This window comes from Gasterosteus aculeatus, chromosome 3 (genome assembly GCF_964276395.1).
Source record: "Gasterosteus aculeatus chromosome 3, fGasAcu3.hap1.1, whole genome shotgun sequence".
NCBI lineage: Eukaryota > Metazoa > Chordata > Actinopteri > Perciformes > Gasterosteidae > Gasterosteus > Gasterosteus aculeatus.
The window spans coordinates 17,301,708-17,322,025 of NC_135690.1; the positions used below are offsets into that span (position 1 = coordinate 17,301,708).

Below are 20,318 nucleotides of genomic sequence, written 5' to 3' on the forward strand. Positions count from 1 at the left end.
TCTTGTGATGACTTTCAGAGCGCTCGCAAGTTTCATTACAATAATTAAAACCATTGTTTTTAATTTATTGACATGAAATCACAAATTTTCCCAAATGAATGGAGTATAAAAATCATCCATCCATCCATTCACAATTCAGTATTTTCATAATAAATGCAAGTGTTCATTTGACCTAATATAGTAATTTTCCTCATGTTGGAATTCCAATTTTGCCATTTCTTTGGAAAATAAAAATAAATAAAATGTACCTGACATGATTATTGAATTTTATCATCTGGTTGTTTTATCACTGCAGGAACAAACCTGCAGGTTAAAATATGAAAATAGCATAAAATTATTTTAAAGATGCAAGCAGTCACAAGATGACTAAAATATAAGTTCTACAGAGTTCTTTAGATGTTTCTTTAGATCTAAGCTTACTTCTCTAGATGTCTAATTAGCTGCTCACAACTCATTGACTTACTTTGTTGAAGGGGTCAAAAGGTCAAACGGCGGAGAACCAGTGTCACGTATCTAAAGAGACACAACTGGGATTTCTCACTCTAGCAGCTGTACTTAAGTGACAAAGAAGGTCAAATGTGTGTGGAACTAAAAAAAAACAAACTAATTCAAATAAATAAAAGTATTTATCTCATCCATATTATTCTGTAGCACTTCATTACAAACCCTGGAATAATTCTCAAAGAACAATGACATCACTCCTTAGGTGCTTTGGTAAGTAAACACGGATGAATTTTTAATGTGTAAGCACAGAAATAAAATGGTAATCTGAGGCCACAGTATTTGTTAAATGTTAAAAATGTAAATGTTTTGTTTTCTGAGTGCTGATGTTCGTGTTTTCTGGACCAGGAAGATCTTGTCGACAATGAAAGAAAAACTGGAAATTGAAGCAATGTTTATTTCTTCATCAAGGCATCACAACTGGTCTTCGATTCCAGCCACTAAAATTACAACAGAACTCAAAACCTTTTGTGAGTGTCGACACAATTAAAATGCACTTTTTAAACTAAAAGTCACCATAGAAACGAACCCTTTGAAAAAAAAAAAAAAAAAAGTTTTTTAGCGCACAGCCACAGTACCAGCGCCTTTTTCTGTGGCAAAACACGGGATTTTTGGACTGGATTTGACGGTTCCTTTAAGCAGCTGGTCGATATGGAATAAAGTGTTTGTCTGCCACGCCGAGGCTCCTCGGGGGAATTCCTCCCCTCGCACACACAATTATCACCACACGTGACATCGCAGCGGCTCAGCCACTACATGCACGTGCAGTTGTGTGCGCACTGCGAGTGAAAAATATAAATATTCAGGACTGTTGTCAACATCCCAGAACACTAAAGCTTATCAAAATACTTCACGTGTTCAGATTTTGCAAAAGCATAAATTTAACTAATTGTTCACCAACTGAAAAGTGTTTTTTTTGTTTGTTTTTTTTCCTTCTCAGAGCGGCTTGATAAGTTAACTCCATCGAGCGGGACGACAGCCGCAGCAGCGTTCCACATACCACAGCAATCCTCATACAAAGCTCAGACACAAACGCACACAGTTGATCTCACACTCACAGTCTCATTTACATGTTCATAACGGATGCTGATGTTGGGTGCCTATCCCGTGGCACCGCAATCAAAAACATTCTTTGACGATAGTAAGAGAGGACGAACAAAAGAAATATAAACATCTCTTCCACTGACGCGGCCTGACCAGCGTTTTGAGTCCGGTTCCCGTGTCACGCCTCACCGATGGGAGTCCATAAACATGGAGTGGTCGTCTTCTTAAAAACAATAACAATAACAATAATAAACCTCTGCTGCTGTGTCTAACCGGTGTACCTACTCGCGGCTTGTCTGTCCATGTCTGGTTGGGATAGTAGTAGTAGTAGTAGGAGCAGTAGTGGTCTTGGCCCGCGCCGCCGCGCTCTGGATTAGTAGGTGGCGTTGACGGGCTCCCTCCCCGAGCTGAAGAGGATGTCGGCCTTCGCGCTCATGGCGTACGTCAGCAGCAGCGACGTTATCAGCACGCCGAGCCCCACGCCCAGCGTCAACATCTGGGGGGAGAGAAAGGTTCAGATGAACAAAGACGACCCGCTCACACTACGCGCGCTCCTTCCTTACGTGGTTGGTGTAAACGTTTTAACAGAGGGGACTATGGCGCCCCCTGGTGGCAGACGCCGATGCCCGCAGCTACGCTCAACTCTACGTGAGAAGTCCCAAATCGGTTTGAGGAGAAGGAACCTCCCCTCTGGTTTTCCCTCCCCCCAGACCGCATTGGCTGCAGCTCTCCCGCAGGTAAAGATATTTAGCGGCTCCACATCTGAACCGCGCTGAAGGCACCTTCGAACGCACCGGTTTTCAGACCTGCGCTCTGAAACAAGAGCCGCACGTCGCGGCTTTGAATGGCGGCGTGACGGAGATAAAAGGTGTACGGTTTCGTTCATTCCAGCCGGATGTTGAAATGAACTTGTCCGGGACGTGAGCCGCATCGGAGCCGTCAGCGTTAAGTCGGCTTTGTGGTTTTTGCCGGAGCTCATTGCTGCCCGTCTGGAAACCCCGCGTACACGCAAGAAGCCCAACGATAAGCAACATGGATTATATCCGAGAAAGATCATGTGCATTTGGAAATCCCTGCATTAAAGAGCGTTTAATTTCAAACGGCACTCGTCGGCCCAAGAAAGACGATTCCACAGAACCCCTGGTGGGCATTTTGTCTTCCTCGGGGGGGGGCGGATCCCCTCAACCACGCCCCAGCCAGCAGATTTTCATATACTGTTCAAATGAGCAAAACCTCCTCGCTGCGTCGCTGCTACGGTCAGCGTTATAACCTGGGAGGACGGCGCTTTAATAACCAATTCGATCAGGTCACAAGCCAACCATCGCACTATTTATCAACCCCCACGTGGGAGCGCCGGTTTACCTCCAGTTCGTGGCCCGCCACCAGGAATATGCGTCCACTGATGGACTTCCAGCGGGACTCGGTCCACGTGGAGTAATCTTTGGAGGTGTACTCCTGCAGGTCGAAGGCCGGCGACAGCGCTGAGGTGAGGCGGACCGTGGAGCGCGTGCAGAACCCCTCCCTCTCCGTGGCGTTGGGAGGCGCCGCTCCTTGAACCCACACGTAGAAGAACATCTGCGGCGGCCAGAGGGGGAAGTTAGTGCATCGGTATTCCCTTATTGAAGCAGCAGTCAAAAGGCGCCCAGTAGAATGTGTGATGTGCCTGAAGGGAGAAAACCTGCAAGCGTTCTGGTGACTGACAGACAGAAGTCATGCTGCTTCTGTTTCTAACAACAAATTCAGTTTATTCATTTGAATTTTTTCTTCTTTAGTATTGTCTAGTTAGTTGCAGCCTGATCTGAGACACACATCTCGACCTTTTGTAATACAGTTGATTTATTTTTAATCATTTGTCCTAGAATAAAAACAGAAGGTCTCACGTGTTTGTTCGCCTTGTCCTGCTCGTCCTCCCTCTGGTAGTTGCAGTTCTCCTGCGTGATGTTAACGGTGGTACCGGTCAGGTTAGCCAGCAGGTGCTGGACCAGCATGGTCAGTTCGCTGTGTTGATTCAACACGCCGACGTAGAGGTTGGTGGGCCTGTCGGCTGATGGACGGAGGACAGAAGACATTAAGCCTCCCGCCTGGAAACAATGGAGCCAGCTGTGGTGTCACCTCTGGACGGGTTCAACACAGCTCATTTACGTTCTCCTCTGCTCCGTCTGCTTCAAAATAAAAGCGTTCAATAATGAATAAACTTGTGTGTCAACGCACCCAGGAAGCTCATGAGGTTAGAGGGGACGAGCTGCTGGAACCAGGAGTTATTGGACCGAACAAGGAATCCGTACAGCATCTGGGTCACCTGAGGGAAAACAGTCAAACCGGGTCGGTCACAAACAAGCAGCAGGAAACGTGCGTCTTTGCCAAGAAATGAATCCAGAAAAGCTCAGGAAAAAAACACTAACTATTTAAAATCAGAAGATAATCTGCATTTCCGGCATCAATTTAGAAACTAATGAATAAAGTAATACTTTACTTCAACTTTGATCACGATATGAAAACACCAATTTTACGGTTTACTAGACGTGGACTTTGGATTTATGGATTTATAAAGCTCGTACGATCCAGGTGTCGACAAAGGACAGACGCGTAGAAACAGAGAACTTGTCGATGAGATCTGGACAAACACAACGTACCATCTGAGGGTCGGCGTTGATGCTGCTGAGCCGGGCCTGATCTCCTCCCGCCTGCGCGTACAGGGAGCGGGCGACCACGGTGGCCACCTCCGTCAGAGCCTGAGGTGCATCAAGAGGAGCACAGGAAACGCCCCACTTAGAAACAACAACATCGGAGGGGGAAGTTCTCACGGGCAAAATGAGACGGCAACATCCTGACAGCTTAAAATATTGCCCGACGAGTTTGGACTCGCCCCCACTGAGGACAGACGGCAAGAACCGGCAAGAGGCTTCGGTTACACACCTGGGAACCTGTAACGTAATACGGCAGTTATGGTGGAATGATTGGTGGGCGTTACCGTGGCGGTGTCGGTGACGAACTGGAGCTGCTGCTCCGGCGTCAGGTCGGGTGGGTAAGAGATGTCCAGGTACCCGGCGTTATCGTACATGCTCTCGTAGAACCTGCACAAAAACAAATTAACATCCCAGATCCCATCGCCGCAACTCCACTGCGTCCGGCGCGGCGGCGGCCAATCACCTGTTGGTGAAAGACGACTGGTGATCCTGGATAACGACGCCCGGGATTGGGCGAGCGCGCAGGAAGCGCTGGAAGGAGGAGGGCGGGAGGGGCTGCGAGAAAGACGGCTCCGCCAGCGAGACGTTCAGACCCGCGGCGCCGGCCCGGAGGCTTTCCAGGAGCTTCTTCACCTGCACGATTATACAACACACTAAATGTAGGACTCAACTGTACACTTTTATATATGCACACACACACACACACACACACACACACACACACACACACACACACACACACACACACACACACACACACACACACACACACACACACAGCTTTTATTGTTTCAGGATTTTAATAGAAACACTATTACACTTTCAATACTATATTATACTAACTGTTCAGCTATGGTATTACTAAATGTAGGATTCAACTGTACACTACTGTTAACTATATGTGGAATACAGCACCTTATTTTAACGTCTTTATTTACAGTGCATGCTTGCAATGTGCTTAGTTGCATCTCATTGTGTGCACATGATGTGTACAGTGCTGCTGTCACACCTCTGGTTCATTACAGTCTCAATTTGAATGATATTTGTACACGTCCCGTGATGCTGACAAGTACACAGACCTCTCCGTCCACACTGCTGTTCTTCCTGGACACGGGGTCCGAGTGAAGCCACAGCGAGGAGTTCCCCCGCAGTCCAACCTGTGGTGAACAAATTCAACGACTGATTGTTGCGTAATTGTTCATTTCAGGTACTAATCCCACACACATATAGTGTACTTTCACTGGAGCAGGTCGATGCTCACGGAAGAGGAGAGTACACAAACCTGTCCGATCTCCAGCAGCGAGTGGATGTTGTCCAGGTCCACGACGAAATGCTTCTTCTCCATGTCGTACACCATCCGCGAACTGCCGATGTAGTCGAAGGTCTCCTGGGGGCCGAACGAAAGAGCACAACCACACGTGAGGCCGGTCGCCACGCCGAATTCCACCCGCCCGCCGCCAAGCGTCCATTACCGACCCCCTGGAAGAAGGCGTAGAGGATGTTGCGTGGGGGCGGAGCCTCCTGGGTGACGCTGCGGAGAGCGTGCGCCGCCGCCAGCAGAGCGACGAACCCGGAGACGCTGCTCTCCGCCCCGGGAGCGACGTCGAAGAAGAAGGACCTGCTGTCCAGCTGCAGGGAGGACAGGAGACGGCTGGTTTGGGTAAAAAGCTCGGGTCAATTTGCAATGACCCGTTTTTTAAATATTTTATTCTTTGACCTCAAACGACGAGGATGAGGAAGTCATAAATGCCTCTGCCAGCGTCTCATTACTCCCATTCATGGCTTCTGTTCTTGACTATTTCTCACTTGACTATTCTGACTTGACTATTCTGTTCTTGGTGCTACGTCACGTGCGTCTTTACGCCTGGAGGCTTTTGGACAGAGGGAGATCACTGCAGACGGCGGCTGTAGAAATGTTAACGACGTCCACGAACAGCTAACCAGCTAACCAACAAACGTGGGTCTAAAAAGGTCAGTGGCTCACCCTGGCCGCCGCTACGACCACGCTCTCGCCCTCCTTGTGCCCCTTGGCGGTGTTGTTCAGAGGCCTGGTGGAGGCCCAAACGTTGAAGTCAGCCAACGGGTCGCAAACCGTGTCGAGACCTGAGGAGACGCAGAAGAAGAAGAAGAAGAAGAGTACGCCGTTCGGTGCGGATCGGTCTAGAAACAGGATTGCTGGATATTTTCATGCAGCGGTTGCAGGTCGAAGAATACCTGGGCTGAGGCTGAAGGCGCTGAGGTCGCTCCTCCTCATGCAGGTGGCCGTGTCGGTGACGGCGGACATGTGGGAGAGGAGCTGCATGGCGCACAGCGGGTGCTGAGGGGCGCTGCCGTTCACGGCGCGGTTATGGTCCATGTAGCACTGCCAACAGGGAGAAGCACGCGCGTAAGGAACCGGTTCTGCTGTCTTACAAATGATACCGGACTTGTTTAGTGTGCGATCCCGTGCAACAGGTTGGAACATGTGCTCAGGGGGCAAACGTGCAGGATAGACACACAGCAATGTTTTAGAGCTCAATTTATTCCTCTAAACCTCATAGCCAGTTTCCCTCGTGTGGCCACCGCATCTGAGACGGGAGGAACCGTAGAAATCATGGAAATAAACTGCAGCACGAATTCTGCCTCGTGATGAAAAGTCATTACAATGTTTTCAGGATCCAAAAGAAATCACCGAGACGAGACGCTTGCACCAGAGTGTACTCTTAGTATATAAGGGTTTTATATAATATAAGAAAACCCAACAAACGTGTTGACTCCCCAAAGAAGATCTTATGTGCTGCTTGAACTTTATTGACGTAACGTCAGATCTGAACCACTACAGGGAGCCCTTTACATTGGATTTGTTGGAACTGCACGTTTTTTCTTCAGCTTTTCCACCGTCTCGTTACCTGTCGTATGACTTTGGTGTCGTTGTCATCTTTCAGAGAGAAGATGGGGAAGTCGAACTCCTCGTACGACAAGCCGCTTCCCAAAGGGTTCCACACCGTCACGTTACAGTGGGCCAAGGCGGGGTCGTATTTCTCCGTGTACACGCCTGAGGGGAAAATACACATGCTTTGATACCAAAGCAGGTCCTCGTGAAGAGAGGACTGACTTTTAAAAGGAATTTATTCATTCCAGCATCTTTGGTCGGCGTCTACACATCCACAAAAAAACGGTTCTGGGAGTAAAAGGAACTTTGTCCATAAAACAATTGGTACCAGGAGCATGAATATCAGACGGGTGGATCAACTGAATTAGAAAAACATCTGATTCCGTTCTGCACATAAACTTTAGCAAGTGCATTTCACCGTGAAATATTAAATGTGCCAGCTTAAAATTCTTTAAATGCGCGAAAAATAACAGGAAGAAAAAGCAGCTTAAATGAACCGTTTTGTATTCTAGCAGCTGTGGCGACGGGTTTTGTTTAGAAATAAGGAGAGACGGCCTTTTGAACGCGCCACAGATGTGACTGACTTATTCTCCATCGCAGCGGTGGCTGAAGCTCGTGGGTAAAGTAGCTGTCAGTCAAACTGATGGACAAAATACAACCTCTGACAAACATTTGACATTAGATCCGATATTTCACTTTGCAAACCCCATTTCAACCCACTGTATACAGCACTGGACAACGGGGTATTAAATCGCAAACTTCAAAGTGTCAAGTGTCAGCGGGCGAACCTGTGTTCTCGTTGGGACAGTTGGTGTGCGGGGAGACGCCATCGGGCGGGTTGGTGCTCGGCGCCACAACAGCGACGCCCGCCACTCTGCTGGAGCCGTTCTTCAGCTTCATCATGATGGACCTGGCGGGGCGGTGGAGACGACACGGGTACAAACACAGGTTTAAAACGTCCTGCACGATGATGTCACAATTTATCCTAACAACGCTTCACTAAGAGAAAAAAGGAATTTCATATTTGAAACTGAGTGCTTTGACCTTATTGAACTTAGAACACGTACTTTCACTATAGTTTAATCTATGTATCGTCGTTGAGAACAAGTATATTGAAGTACACCACCGACGTTTGTCTCATTACAGGGCGTCACGCGTCAACTGTACCTGGTAAAGAGCGGCGAGTCCAGGATCACCAGGTAAGGAGGGTTGAGACCAGAACGCAGGACCCAGTCCAGGTTTTCTTCTGACTCCAGCACGTGCAGGACGCCCACATTACCCGACAAATGGGCTAAAATCAGAGGGTGACAAGTGGAGCTCCAGCATCAGTGATGAGATACAAGATTCTCTGACCCAGATGAGTCCAGCAGGCCGATTTCACATTACGGGAAAGGTTTTTTGCAGTATGACATTACAGCATAAGATTCACATATTAAGTCACATATTAATCAGAGACAATTGGCTGGCTTCTCTTTTAAAAATCAAAGGGAGACTGAATCTCAAAACCATAGAATTCATTTGTTGGTTTCGGTCTGGAGCAACCGCACAGAAAATGATTTGAAAAAAAGAGAAGTAAGCATTTTACTACGAGCCAAAGAGCGAGCACATCTGTTTAACTCCCCGGATGCACGCTGGGTTCTGGGGAAAAGCACAAAAGTATCACTTTATTCCATCGCTTTACTCACACTGGCAGCCTATTTGATGGGTTGCATTCAGCAGCCGCACACACGGCAAAGTGTAATTGAGATGCACATAAATCTTCTTTTCCACGGAACTACAGCCGACACCTGCAGGGGGAAGAAGCACTTCAGCATCACACCGAGGCAAAGCAGAGTGGGTCAAAATGATTCATAAAAGCTCAGATGTAAGTCACATGACTGAAGGCTTGCGTATGGACACACGTGAGCGGATGACGTTTCCTCTACAAGTCAGACAGATATTTAGATTCACTTTGCTGGCACTCTTTTTTTTAAAGTTTTAATAAAGGGTGATTTGTTTAGGTCGATCACCTGCGTGCCGAATTTACCTGGGCACCCTGAAGATTGTAAAACAAGTCAGTTTGAGCTTTAACTGCTTCGCGAAAAGCCCGTTCAGCACTAAACGGCGAAAGCGTCGCTGTAATCTGGCGCGGCGGTCGAGCGTTCGATCGCCGGGAGCATCGGGCGGCGTCATCGGCGAATCACGAGTGAACCGGGCGGAAACAAATCCGAGACAGCCGGAGCGAAGAGTCGGGAAAGACTCACTATACAATAAAAACCAGCAGCAGAGTTATTTCTGACCGGCGGGGAACGTGTACGAGCGAAGCTCCGCGTAAAACTTGTGTGAGACCGACGGGGCAGCTCCCGGCTAACAGCTCGCTAGCTTAGCATCCGGCTAGCTCCCACAACAAAGACGTCCACCGAGCTAACCGCACTCACGCGCAAACGCACTCGGCGGACGAACGGATCCGCGCGCACGGAGGCGGGGGACCGTTTGACCGCGACTTACCGACGAAGAGCCAACAAACAAGCAGGTGAAACGAACATCTGATCGATGGCGAATCCATCTTCCTGGTTTGTGAAAGCAGAGGAACACAAACAGGAGGTGCGTACATGGAAAGCGTCCGGGTTCCGCTCTTTGGTTCCGCTCCCCCGAGGAGACGGACTCATTCAAAATGGCAGCCCATCATATATATAAATATACACACACACACTTGTAAATCTTTCGATGTAACGGCTGTGATAATGTACATTTATTTAAAATAATTATCAGCTTTAATAATGAATCCATGTCTTCAAACACTTGACTTGTTGGAATTTAAATGTCAAGTAGAGGCCTTCACCTCTGTGCTGTCGTTACTTTCATGACTCAGCTCTGTGGTGATCTTTGGATAATATGCATTTATACACATGCCATAAAACCCACCACCGTCACGGTCCACAAAGCTGTGGCCAGATACCACAACCATACAAAGCACAAACGCTCCAGATCCTTTATTTATTTATTTATTTTCATTTTGCCTCGATACACAGAGCATTGCTGCTCACTTAATTATTAATCTCATCCACGACAGTAAAGAGAAAACAGGTAAGTTTAAAGCCACAGCACAGAGATACACACAGCAGCTCATACAAGTCGGAGCATTTAGCAGAAAAGGTGGCGCGTGGAATAAGATAAGAGGATATGATAGTTAAAAGGTTTTACATCACTGTGAGCAAACGCACATCTCTGCTTTTATTTCCCGTGTAGATATCAGTATTATTTCTCCCGTTAGTGTGGATGAGTTTGTCTTTTCTTCACGGTCTCCTCCTAACGGAACTGAAGTGGACTCACACGCAGGCCGATCACATCCTTGCCGATTTCAGTCGCCTAGAAGATAAAAACGGGAAATTAAAAGGTTACAGGGGAAATTATATTTTAAAACAGTAATTCTTCACTAAGCTCTATTTTTAGGGAAAGTGACAGATACTATTTTGCATATTTAAAAAGGAACATCATTAACTCAGCAACATTCACTACCATTGACATTATTTTCCATCGCTTTCATGACCCTTTTAGTCTCAAATGTTTGGTTTTATAAAATAGAACATCGTTGCAACCCATTGTCATCGTTGTTAATGTGAACGGACGCCCGAGTCCCGACGTACCTGTGTGACCCTGCAGATCTGCCCTTTGTACGTCGGGCAGTAGCAGGCCCCCGACAGGGGGCACTTCTCAACGGGACGTCCGCGGTACAGGGGGACGAAAGAGGCGGCGCACAGGTCGAATGGGTTGTGGGGGTCGTAGTTCAGCTGGTGGGCGTCGGTCAGGGTCTTCTCACAGGCCGCCAAAATCTTGCGAGTCTGAATGGTGGGGAGACATTTAGCAGGATGACGTGTAAGAGATGAGAAGACGCCAGAGTACTTAATCCGACCGATTGCATTTAGGATTTTAAAATATAATCCTGAAAGTGGTGTTAAGATGTGGGGACGTTCATCTCGCTGAACAAAAACTTTAAATGTGCAAATGTTAAGATTATTTCCTGCAATAATACAAAATCCATTTAAAACCCTGGTTGTCTTTTTTGCCCCCTACAAGGGAACCAATTGCCTACAAAAAGACAACATCCAGACATCGTCAAACTGGAAATCACAAAATGAAGCCGCGGATGTCGCCGAACCGACCTGCTGCGCCACATCCGGCTTCGGCCCCAGCTCGAGGAGGCGCCGAGCGAAACTAGCGGCCGTCTTGAAGTTGCGCAGCTTGAAGAAGAGGTTCAGAGCGGTGCGCAGCACCAGCACCATGTGGACCGGCTGCAGGTTACAGTGGGTGAAATAAGCAGCCATCTGAAGGGGAAACACGGGCGCGTTAGGTGGTCGCTCTACAACGGCAGCGCTGTCGACGAAGGCGACGCATGAACGCCACGCCGTTTACCTCACACAGCCTCTTCTGCTGATCCAGGGTGTCTTTAGGCAACTTCTTCCTCTCCGTCTCCATGGTCAGACCCACAATGTACTCTCTGCAGATGGTGATCAGCTGCTGAGCCTGAAACGCGTCACACGCTTATAGATTCAGGCGTGTAGGCACCCAGAAGGGTTTGGGGAAAAAGAACAAAACTACTTTGCCATGATTGAAGTTTCAACTCCCCGCCGGCTCGGCGCTCACCTCCGCGATCTCCTGCTTGTTATCGACCACCAGCAGCGGAACCGACAGCAGGATGACCCTGAAGCGCTCGACGGCTTCCTCAAAGCGCCCGGACGTGGTCAGCTGGTAGCACTGCTGCAGGCGGGCGATGAGGTCGGAGAGGCGCAGGCCCACGGCGGGCAATCCCTGCTTCGCGCCGCAGTCCTACGGACAATATCAGTGTATCAACTTTAAAGTACACGTCAATTAAATCATTTGAATAACGTCCACGTGGATGCACCTTTGAGAACGTGCTGTGATTCTTATGAAGAGGCGACGATAAAAAAAAAAAGAAGCTGTACCTTCCAGTTTCTCTGCGGCTGACCACGCAGGCAGGGCAGCGAGGGAAGCCCCAGGTAACAGGTGCGGCCCCTGGACAGCGTCTGCATGAACAGCGACTTGTAGGGCTCGAAGCTCACGACTCCCACCTGGTCGTGGAGCAGCTGTGGGACACGAGGGGAACAATGAACGTCAGAATAATGAGGGAACAAAAAAAAAAAAAACACGTCCGTCTGTGCTCAGGTACAATGATAAAAAAAAAAAAAACACACACATACTCTCATAGCCGTTTCGAAGGAGCCAGCTAGGACGTGGTCCACCGGCAGCTGGGAGTTGTTGCACCACATCTGTGTGGGGCTCATTCCTTTGGTCGGTGGGACGAAGAAGCCGTCTTCTGCTCCTCCACCTGCACCACCCGATATGTCCTGACGGATGGAGAGAAAGATCCTGTCAAGTAACGGCGGTGTCGTTCTTCTGAGACGTTAAGTATAAAAAGTGGCCGGTCATCTCAAAGCGTGTGTAAACTATCGACGCGGTTCCTGTGCCGACTCGGGTGTTTTGTCATTGGTGGGATTTCACTCACCAGCTCTGGAGGGAGGTCCAGGTCTTCCTCCACCTCCCAGCCTCCTCCTTCCTCTTTCACGCCACCTTCTTCCCCGGATCCGTCCTGGGCATCCATGAAACCGTCTGAGGGACAGAAGAATGTATTTCATACAAAAAGGTGCAGCGCAGACAATGAAGTCCAGTCCGCTTACTTTAAGGCCACGGTTTCAAAATATGAAATAAAAGTGCTTTGAGTGGCAATGAATTTACCTTCATCCAGCTGAAGCTCGGCATCGTCTCCCCAGCCCTCTCCCCCCGGGGCCTCCATGTCCAGGTCGGCAGCCATCTGACCTGCTTTCCCTGAAGCAGAAAAACACGGTTCTCACTCCGGCAAAACAAGCTGCCACAACATGTCCACGTAATGTCATTTTGACTCTTGCAGTTAGGACGGACCCTTTGCCGCGATGGCTCCCTCGAAGAAGCCCTTTGACACCGTGAGCAGAGGCCAGTTGGTGTCCAGAGGGTTGATGGGTGGAGAAGGCTGCAGCAGCTGTGCATCGGGATCAACCTCCGGCACCTACAGGACAAAAGACCCACCATTGTTTCAGTGAGATTATGGATTCCTGCCACATGGACAATCCGTGTACAGAGAATGTTTTTTTCATTAAAGCACACCGTCTCTTTTTCTGGGTCGAAGGTCTCCTTCAGCGCCTCGGCCTCTTCATTCAGCCCATGAGTGGCCGCGGTCAGGTAGGCCAGAGACTCTGGAAACACACAGGAAACAATGAGCTGGACGCAGCAGCGAAGGTATGCAGGCACCAGGTGGATTGGGCCCAAAACGGGGGAGTTATGAATTAATACGAGACGAAGATGACACTAAAACTCACTCTGTCCACAGTTCTTGAGGATGCGGACCCGCTCACTGACATCTCCCAGGTAGAGAGCGGCCTGGTAGTGACCGCTCATGTCCTTCCTGATCTCCGCTACAGAACAAAGAGTATTGGATGCAAGTTCAGTGACATAACAAGACACCAGCGCATCTTTGTTCATTCAGTCTCCAGCGCTCACCGATCTTCATCATCTTGCGCAGCTTGGCCAGGTTGCCGGTGATGAGGTAGAGGAAGGTGAGCTTGTCGAAGTTCTTGGTCCTCTGGTAGCACATTTCCACGACCTGGTGGTGACCCTGCAGCAGTGCTGCCTCACCCAGACGCTCCCAGCAGCTGCGCTCGTCCAAAGCCTTGGCTGCCTCCAGAGCGACCTGACGTGTGCGAAAACGATCCAAGAGGAGGAGGGAGACTTCAAACTACAGCGCCGTCCCCCTCAAATCGCTATTAATCCCATTTCGCAGCAGCTCACCTCGATGTTTCCACACTCCAGAGCCAGACTGAAGCGGGTCTTCTCATCTTTCACAAAGTGAAGCGCCACCTCCGGGTAGCCCTTCTTCTGCAGGTAGGCAATGATGGACTGGCCCACCAGTTTGGCGTTACGCACCATGTGCAGGACCTGGAGCGACAACGATGAAAGGGGTCACGTCTTGAACCAGAATGTGTCATAGGTTTAGTAGGCGATGCATTAAAATCCACAAAAACCTTCCCACGTTGTTGCCCGTCGAGTACGATACTGCAAAGAAGCGGGCGCCGTAGGCTTCGATATTTGACTCACCTCATCATATTTGCGGTTGACCAGGGCCAGTTTGAAGCGGTACTCTGTGGGGTCGATGGTGAGGACGCGCGGCCTGCACTCCCTGTCCAGGCAGTAAACGCTGCTCCCCCTCACGCGGGTCACGTAGATGGGCAGGTCCAGCGTCCTGATGATGCCGTGATCACTACAGGGAAACACAGCGAGAGCGCCACGTTAGAGGCTGCAAAACCTACAGGTGAGTGTTGGAAGTCGTCGCTGGAGCCCGTTCAACCGACTTGTCTTCTGCTGTACTAAGCGGCGCTTACCCGGAGGTGAGGGCGTATTTGATGTGGTTGGAGGTGGTGTAGATGAAGACCCCGCTCTCGTCCCAGGCTCCACTCTTCACTCTGATGTTCTCGTGAATGTTGCAAAGACTCTCCAGCTTGCGGTTGCAGATCATGATGGCTGAGTGACAAAGAAAGGAGATTTATGCTTTACATCTTTTGTAAAGAATCACTGGAAATAAACATCAGGTTTGAACATCATATTCAAATGTGTGTAAGTTCACTAAAGCCTAAAAAATCTCACTGTGCAACATTTTGACGCAAACAATCCCCTCATCCACCCACCGTGCTTGGCCAGCAGAGCCACGTGGCTGGTGTCGGCGCTCCACACCACGTACTTCACCTTGGCGATCTTCACCGTGGCCAGAGAGCGTTTCTGCTGCACGTCGAACAGCGTGACGCCGTCGGCGTCTCGCAGCAGCAGCGAGCCCGTCCCGGCGTAGAAGATTTCCTCGCAGCTCGGCACCTGGACCTTCTTCACAATTTCATTCTTCAGGTTCTTGATCAGCAGCTGCGAAGGCAAAAAAAAAAATACAAATAACCAACGCATATATATTCAATAATAAATATAGCGAGCAATTAACTACATTTAAAAAAATGATATCTTTAAAATAATAGCACATCATTATTACTTAAATGGTTAGTTGATATTGATACAAATCATAAAATTAAATGTGGGATTTTAATAAATACGAAAATAAAAATCTTTACTATTGGGCTACTTTGGTTTGTAAAAATCATAAACAAGCTTTAAATGAAATAGTCAAAAGGTAAATTTAAATGTCCTTGTCTGCCTCAATTATTTGCTAAAAATTCCCCAACTTTTCCAGATTATATATATATATATATATATATATATTCCAGACAAATGCATGTTAAGTTATTACTTTATTCTATTGCAAATTATTTTTTATACTTTCTAGATCTGGAAAAAGGACTTACAGAGTGCATCCGGTCCAAGACAGCAAACCTGTTCCTGGCCACCCAGACCGCCGTCAGACCAGACGACCTCTTCCCCTCCGGTGCTGAGAAAAAAAAGGGATTCAATCCAATCAACAACTTACAGTTCAAAGCAACAGAAATAATGAAAGCAAAGCGTAGAGAAAAACTTTTTTACCATCCGGGTTCTGAGAATCGCTCTCTTTGGGAATAGAGTACAGGTCATAGGTGCTGTTCTCCAGGTTGGTCGCCCTCTGCAGGCGGTAAAGAGCATTGTATTAAACATGTGGAAAACATCAGCTGTAGCTACCAGCCCGGGATTAACATCTGCATTTTATTTTTTCTAAAAGGAATGATTCTTACGGTGCAGAGCAGGACTGCGTTCTCAGCGGGGTTGTACGACATGCTGAACACCGGGAACTTGGACCCACTAGGAGAAGAATTCATATCAAACGTCACGTTTCACCCACTTCTACCCAAATATTTCAACCAACACCTGTGAAGCGGGTCAGAAGCAGCCGACCGACCTGCGCAGCTGCATCACGGCCGTGTCCTTGCTGCTGTTGAAATCCAGCTGGCGGAGGAAGCGGTCCTTGACGTAGTACAGCATGTTGCCGTGCACGGCGTACGCCGGACGCTCGCGCTCCAGCTTGAACACGATCATGCCGCTGTCGTGACCTGGAGGACAGACGGACGTCTTTCGCTTGTAACGCAAAGTCACACGCAGAGCGCGTAAGGGAATTGGTAAAAATGTGTACGAGTGCCGAGCAGAGTCGCCTACCGGCAGCAAACAGGTTGAGGTTCGGGTGAGCACCGAGCACCCAGAAGCGATCGTGGTCCCGGCGGAAGGTCTGCACTCCGGTCCTCTTGGACATGTCCCACACCCGGATGCTCTTGTCCTCAGAGTTGGACAGGATGAGCTCCTGGCGCGGGTGGAAGACGGCACAGGACACGTTGTTGTAGTGACCGCGGCACGTATCCAGCTCCCACGCCTTGGATTCTGGAACGTGACAGAAAAAACAGAAAGCATAAATAAATGCATAGAATGTCAGGAGGGATTCAGCTCCAACGTGTGGGTGACCTCCATCGCATACCGTTCATTCTCCAGATCTTGACCTGCCTGTCGTCGGCTCCGGACACGATGAGCGGCATGGTGGGGTGGAAGGCGGCCCAGTTGACCCCCCGGTCGTGACCCTGCAGACAGACACAGTCAAGTTCCACTAATCTCAAACTAAAGTGTTGAGGCTACATTTTTTATAACTTTCATATAAAGGACACACCAAGGTTTCCAAAGTTAAAGGTAGATTCAGTCAAACGACAGCTGGAGACGTCATACATGTGAAACTGGCTGCTCACCTCAAGGACGTGCTTAACAACGGCATCAGAGGCGCCGAACAAGTCGACACCAGAGAGGCCGCGCACGTCCGTCTCCACGGCGCCGGGTGACAGGTTCTTCTTCCTCAGACCTGGAACCAACATTCAGGGCATCGCGTGCAAGGAAGGAGCCATGTTCACGTTACACAAGGCCCACCGAAATACAGGGGAGGAACAAACCGAGGTACAAATGCTTAAAATAATGAAATATTAAGCAATATAAAAAGGAGAGGGGCGGAGCTTAAATCATAAAGAAGGAGGGAGAACTGTTGGACCACTGAACACACACAAACAGCCAAAATACACCAAAACAAGCTTTGCTCTCTCAGTCCCTGACATCTTGAGTCTGTAAGCGGTTTTGATTTGGTTAATAAAAACACACACACAGAAGAAAAGTCAATCATGTAATGCTGGTTGATTTGCAGTGAAAGATACAGATTAGCTTTCAGACTCAAGTGAGATCAGAGACAAAAAACGAATGAGAAAACACAGCTTGCATTAATGATTCCTGCCGATGAAAGAGACGCGGTGAACAGATGGTTCAACAGCACCAGAGAGATGACAAGGGGGGGGGGGGGGGGGTGTGTGCAGGTGTGGATGTTTCCAGGGAGAGCATGGGATAAGGAGGTCACAGGGAGTGCGCAGACCCGGCTGATGTGGGTGGATGGGTGGTGGTGGTGGTGCTTGGCGTTGTAAAAGACGTGCTCTGATGGGGCGTTGGATGACAGGAATACGAGAAGCTGTTTTTTAGTCTCATGCACGTTTCTGCACTGTAACATGCAGTTAATACAATGCAACTGAGTTATAGGTTAGAAATTAAGTTGGCTCAGAATTGGGAAACTTTTAGTACACAAATATAAACACTGTTGTATATTTACGGTTATATGTTGAGTAGTAAAGCTAGTCGTGCAAATGTCATGCCAGGAGGAGTCAAAATCAAATGGTTGAAGGTTTATAAGATAAATGCTTTCAAACTAGTTAGTTGTTATGGTTCATTTTCTTGATGCATTTTATATGAATGCAAAAATGGTAAAATAACAGGATGGGGAGAAGTAGTTCTTCCTATAATTAACGTAAGTAAGCCTCCCCTTTGAGGTAAATGGATGCCGTGAATGTAACATGGTGAGTCAAGCGTGCAATTTCTTCACCCCGCTATGATATGGGAGATAATAAAAGCTGAATGCATTAATGAAACCATGCTCTTTGCTAGAGAATGTAGACACAAATTTAACCCCAGGATAGAAGAGTTATGGGTCACATCATAAGCGTTTGGCAGGTAAGAAAGTGAGAGTAGATGCAAGACAATTAATGGTTTAGTTAATGAGGAGAGAAGGAGGAAGCAGGAAATACAATAAACAAGCATAGATTAAGAGCATGCAGAGGCACAGAAACACCTCCCCTTTCCTTTTTTTCCACTACATTTTACTGTCTGACCGGTAAACTCTTTCAGGACAGCTTGGTTTTGAAATGGCACCCTAAAAATTCCACATATTTTCCCTGTCAGACTTTCCTGGAAGGAGAGATGTTTCTGCAAACAGCCCATAGAGATTTGTCCTCTACAAGTAAGACAGGAAGAAGAGGTGGTACAGGACGTTAAATCTGTCCCATTCCTTCCTCGTTTCCTTCAAACCACTCTACCCACCCCCCCGTCAACCCAGCCCGCTGTCCACTGCTCAGCCGTCCCCAGGCGCTCACCGGAGATATCCCACACTCGCACGGTCTGGTCCAGACTGGCCGACACCACCAGGTCCTCAGATGGGTGGAACTGGGCGCACATCACGTAGTGATTGTGGCCGGTCAGCACACTGCGGATGAGGAAGGAAAAGGGGAGTCAGAATTAGAGGACAGGAAATCTTTTCTTTGCGTGTAAAAAAAAAAAACTTCAATCGCTATGATGCCTTTTTTTTTTGGGAAAAATTGGTTGGGTAGGTTGGATGAAATGATGATGATATTAAGTAAAAGGCCCAACGTTTCAATATTTATAACTAAACAATAACTCATGTTATAAATTGTGTTTCTCTTTCTCTGCAACGTAAGTGTGTATTACCAGACGCAGGTCCTTGACTGCCAGTTCCAGATCCGAATAGTCTGATCATCTGAGGCGCTCAGAATCCAGGGGTACTCCTGCAGTAATGGAACTCATTTCAGATTTGCATGGACAGCAAGATAGAATATTTCTCACTCTGTACCTTAAAATCTGTTGTATTTTAAAGTATCAACACAACTCACATGGTGGAAGAAGGTAGTTCTGATGTAGTCAAGGTGTCCAAGGAGGGTGAAGAGGCAGCGCCTCAGTTTGTAGTTCCACACCTGAATAAAATAGGAATATTTACTCAGCATGTACATCATTTTGACATATTGTAATAATTACATGTAATAGGATGACATGATGCTTAATCCAAAATGCCAATAAACATCAGATCTCTCAGATCTGATTTAAACTTTTGATAGAATCCGCTTCACAATAAATAACTCAAGAAAGCATAAAATACAAACAAAATGCATCTTATTTGGTCAAATCAGTCTCACCTTGATTTTGTAATCATCTCCTCCGGACACAAACAGGGGCTGCTGCTTGTGGAAATCAATTCCTCTGACGGGACCTGCGGCCAAAAGAAACACACGAATTACATCAAACATCCGTGTGATAAATAAGACTTCATCGACCACACCGCTGTCTCACCATCGTGCTCGTCAAACTTGTCGATCAGTGTGCACATCCGATAGTCCCACAGCTGGATGACTCCGTTGTGCAAACTCGCCAGAACCCACGGCCTCTTGGGATGGAAACTCAGGCCTGAAATATATAAAACAGTTCATCAACACTATCGCACGGTGTCAATCAAAACATGTATATGAATATAATTATAGTCAATGGAAGGACGGCTTGCTTTATTTCCCACGTCTACACACACAGACGTTATTCACAAGCACAAGTTTAACGTTAGCTGTAAGTTAGCTAAGTTGAACTAGCTGAGACACGTAGCCTAGTTTGTGTTTTCGACAAAGCCACATTTAAACACAAGACATGACAAATAATTTCAATTAGTGATGTAGAAACACAATCGAATGCCTTATTTATAGGCATAACGTGCATTAAGAATAATCAATAATTGATCGGGATAACGTCGACGAGCTATCGTTAGCGCTTAAGCTAACCGCCGCTGGAAGGATCTTACCTTTGACACGGGCCGACTTGGTTTCAAATTTTGTCAACATCGTCTTTTGATAACAACACCAGTCTTAATGTTGCGGAACGATGTAACTCTGCGGGAACAATAACAATAACTCGAATATTCCAGAAAGGTGAACTCGGGCTGTTAGTTCGCCGTCGCCCGTTCAGCCGAGCTGCCTGTTTCCTGACACGTAGCCCGCTTTGTCTTCCGGTTTTGAACAATAAAGTTGTGCGCGGAAGATTTGACGCAGAAAGCTCCACGACGGCGGCAGATAGATCCACAACACATAGAACCGAAC

The 20,318-nt window shown here is 47.8% G+C and overlaps 2 protein-coding genes and 1 long non-coding RNA gene across 3 annotated transcripts; 1 reads left to right on the forward strand and 2 right to left on the reverse strand.

Annotated features, from left to right (window-relative positions):
- Positions 1-878: 878 nt before the first annotated feature.
- Positions 879-9,788, reverse strand: ncstn (nicastrin). The gene is made up of 17 exons (XM_040170381.2): positions 9,592-9,788; positions 8,790-8,891; positions 8,272-8,395; positions 7,893-8,014; positions 7,121-7,266; positions 6,447-6,594; positions 6,217-6,335; positions 5,709-5,861; positions 5,515-5,619; positions 5,312-5,389; positions 4,696-4,865; positions 4,517-4,619; positions 4,179-4,277; positions 3,757-3,844; positions 3,426-3,589; positions 2,908-3,120; positions 879-2,041 (listed from the first exon to the last, which is right to left on the reverse strand). Exons 1-17 carry the CDS (start codon positions 9,695-9,697, stop codon positions 1,919-1,921), a joined length of 2,163 nt encoding a protein of 720 aa, XP_040026315.2. The 5' UTR covers positions 9,698-9,788; the 3' UTR covers positions 879-1,918.
- Positions 9,252-11,691, forward strand: LOC144405568 (uncharacterized). The gene is made up of 2 exons (XR_013467220.1): positions 9,252-9,687; positions 11,161-11,691. It is a non-coding gene; the product is annotated as an uncharacterized LOC144405568 (long non-coding RNA).
- On the reverse strand, positions 10,076-20,279 carry copa (COPI coat complex subunit alpha). The gene is made up of 30 exons (XM_040170380.2): positions 20,024-20,279; positions 19,528-19,641; positions 19,374-19,447; positions 19,074-19,154; positions 18,892-18,968; positions 18,540-18,649; positions 16,827-16,936; positions 16,565-16,664; positions 16,252-16,470; positions 15,998-16,148; positions 15,834-15,900; positions 15,649-15,724; positions 15,474-15,556; positions 14,817-15,042; positions 14,514-14,652; positions 14,230-14,392; positions 13,924-14,070; positions 13,636-13,825; positions 13,455-13,550; positions 13,243-13,331; positions 13,021-13,144; positions 12,838-12,927; positions 12,608-12,711; positions 12,303-12,449; positions 12,048-12,188; positions 11,728-11,910; positions 11,497-11,607; positions 11,247-11,408; positions 10,731-10,925; positions 10,076-10,452 (listed from the first exon to the last, which is right to left on the reverse strand). The coding sequence occupies exons 1-30, from the start codon at positions 20,061-20,063 to the stop codon at positions 10,393-10,395; spliced, it is 3,669 nt and encodes a 1,222-aa protein (XP_040026314.2). The 5' UTR covers positions 20,064-20,279; the 3' UTR covers positions 10,076-10,392.
- Positions 20,280-20,318: the final 39 nt, after the last annotated feature.

Excerpts from the sequence above, each read along its gene's own strand:
- ncstn (XM_040170381.2), bottom strand. The coding sequence starts at position 9,697 with ATGTACGCACCTCCTGTTTGTGTTCCTCTGCTTTCACAAACCAGGAAG. Across the intron at positions 5,862-6,216 it reads TGGTCGTAGCGGCGGCCAGG|CTGGACAGCAGGTCCTTCTT; the intron begins GTGAGCCACTGA and ends TCCTCCCTGCAG. Across the intron at positions 4,620-4,695 it reads CAGTCGTCTTTCACCAACAG|GTTCTACGAGAGCATGTACG; the intron begins GTGATTGGCCGC and ends GTTTTTGTGCAG.
- copa (XM_040170380.2), bottom strand. The coding sequence starts at position 20,063 with ATGTTGACAAAATTTGAAACCAAGTCGGCCCGTGTCAAAG. Across the intron at positions 18,969-19,073 it reads GAACTACCTTCTTCCACCAT|GAGTACCCCTGGATTCTGAG; the intron begins GTGAGTTGTGTT and ends CCATTACTGCAG. Across the intron at positions 14,653-14,816 it reads GGCTCTGCTGGCCAAGCACG|CCATCATGATCTGCAACCGC; the intron begins GTGGGTGGATGA and ends TTTGTCACTCAG.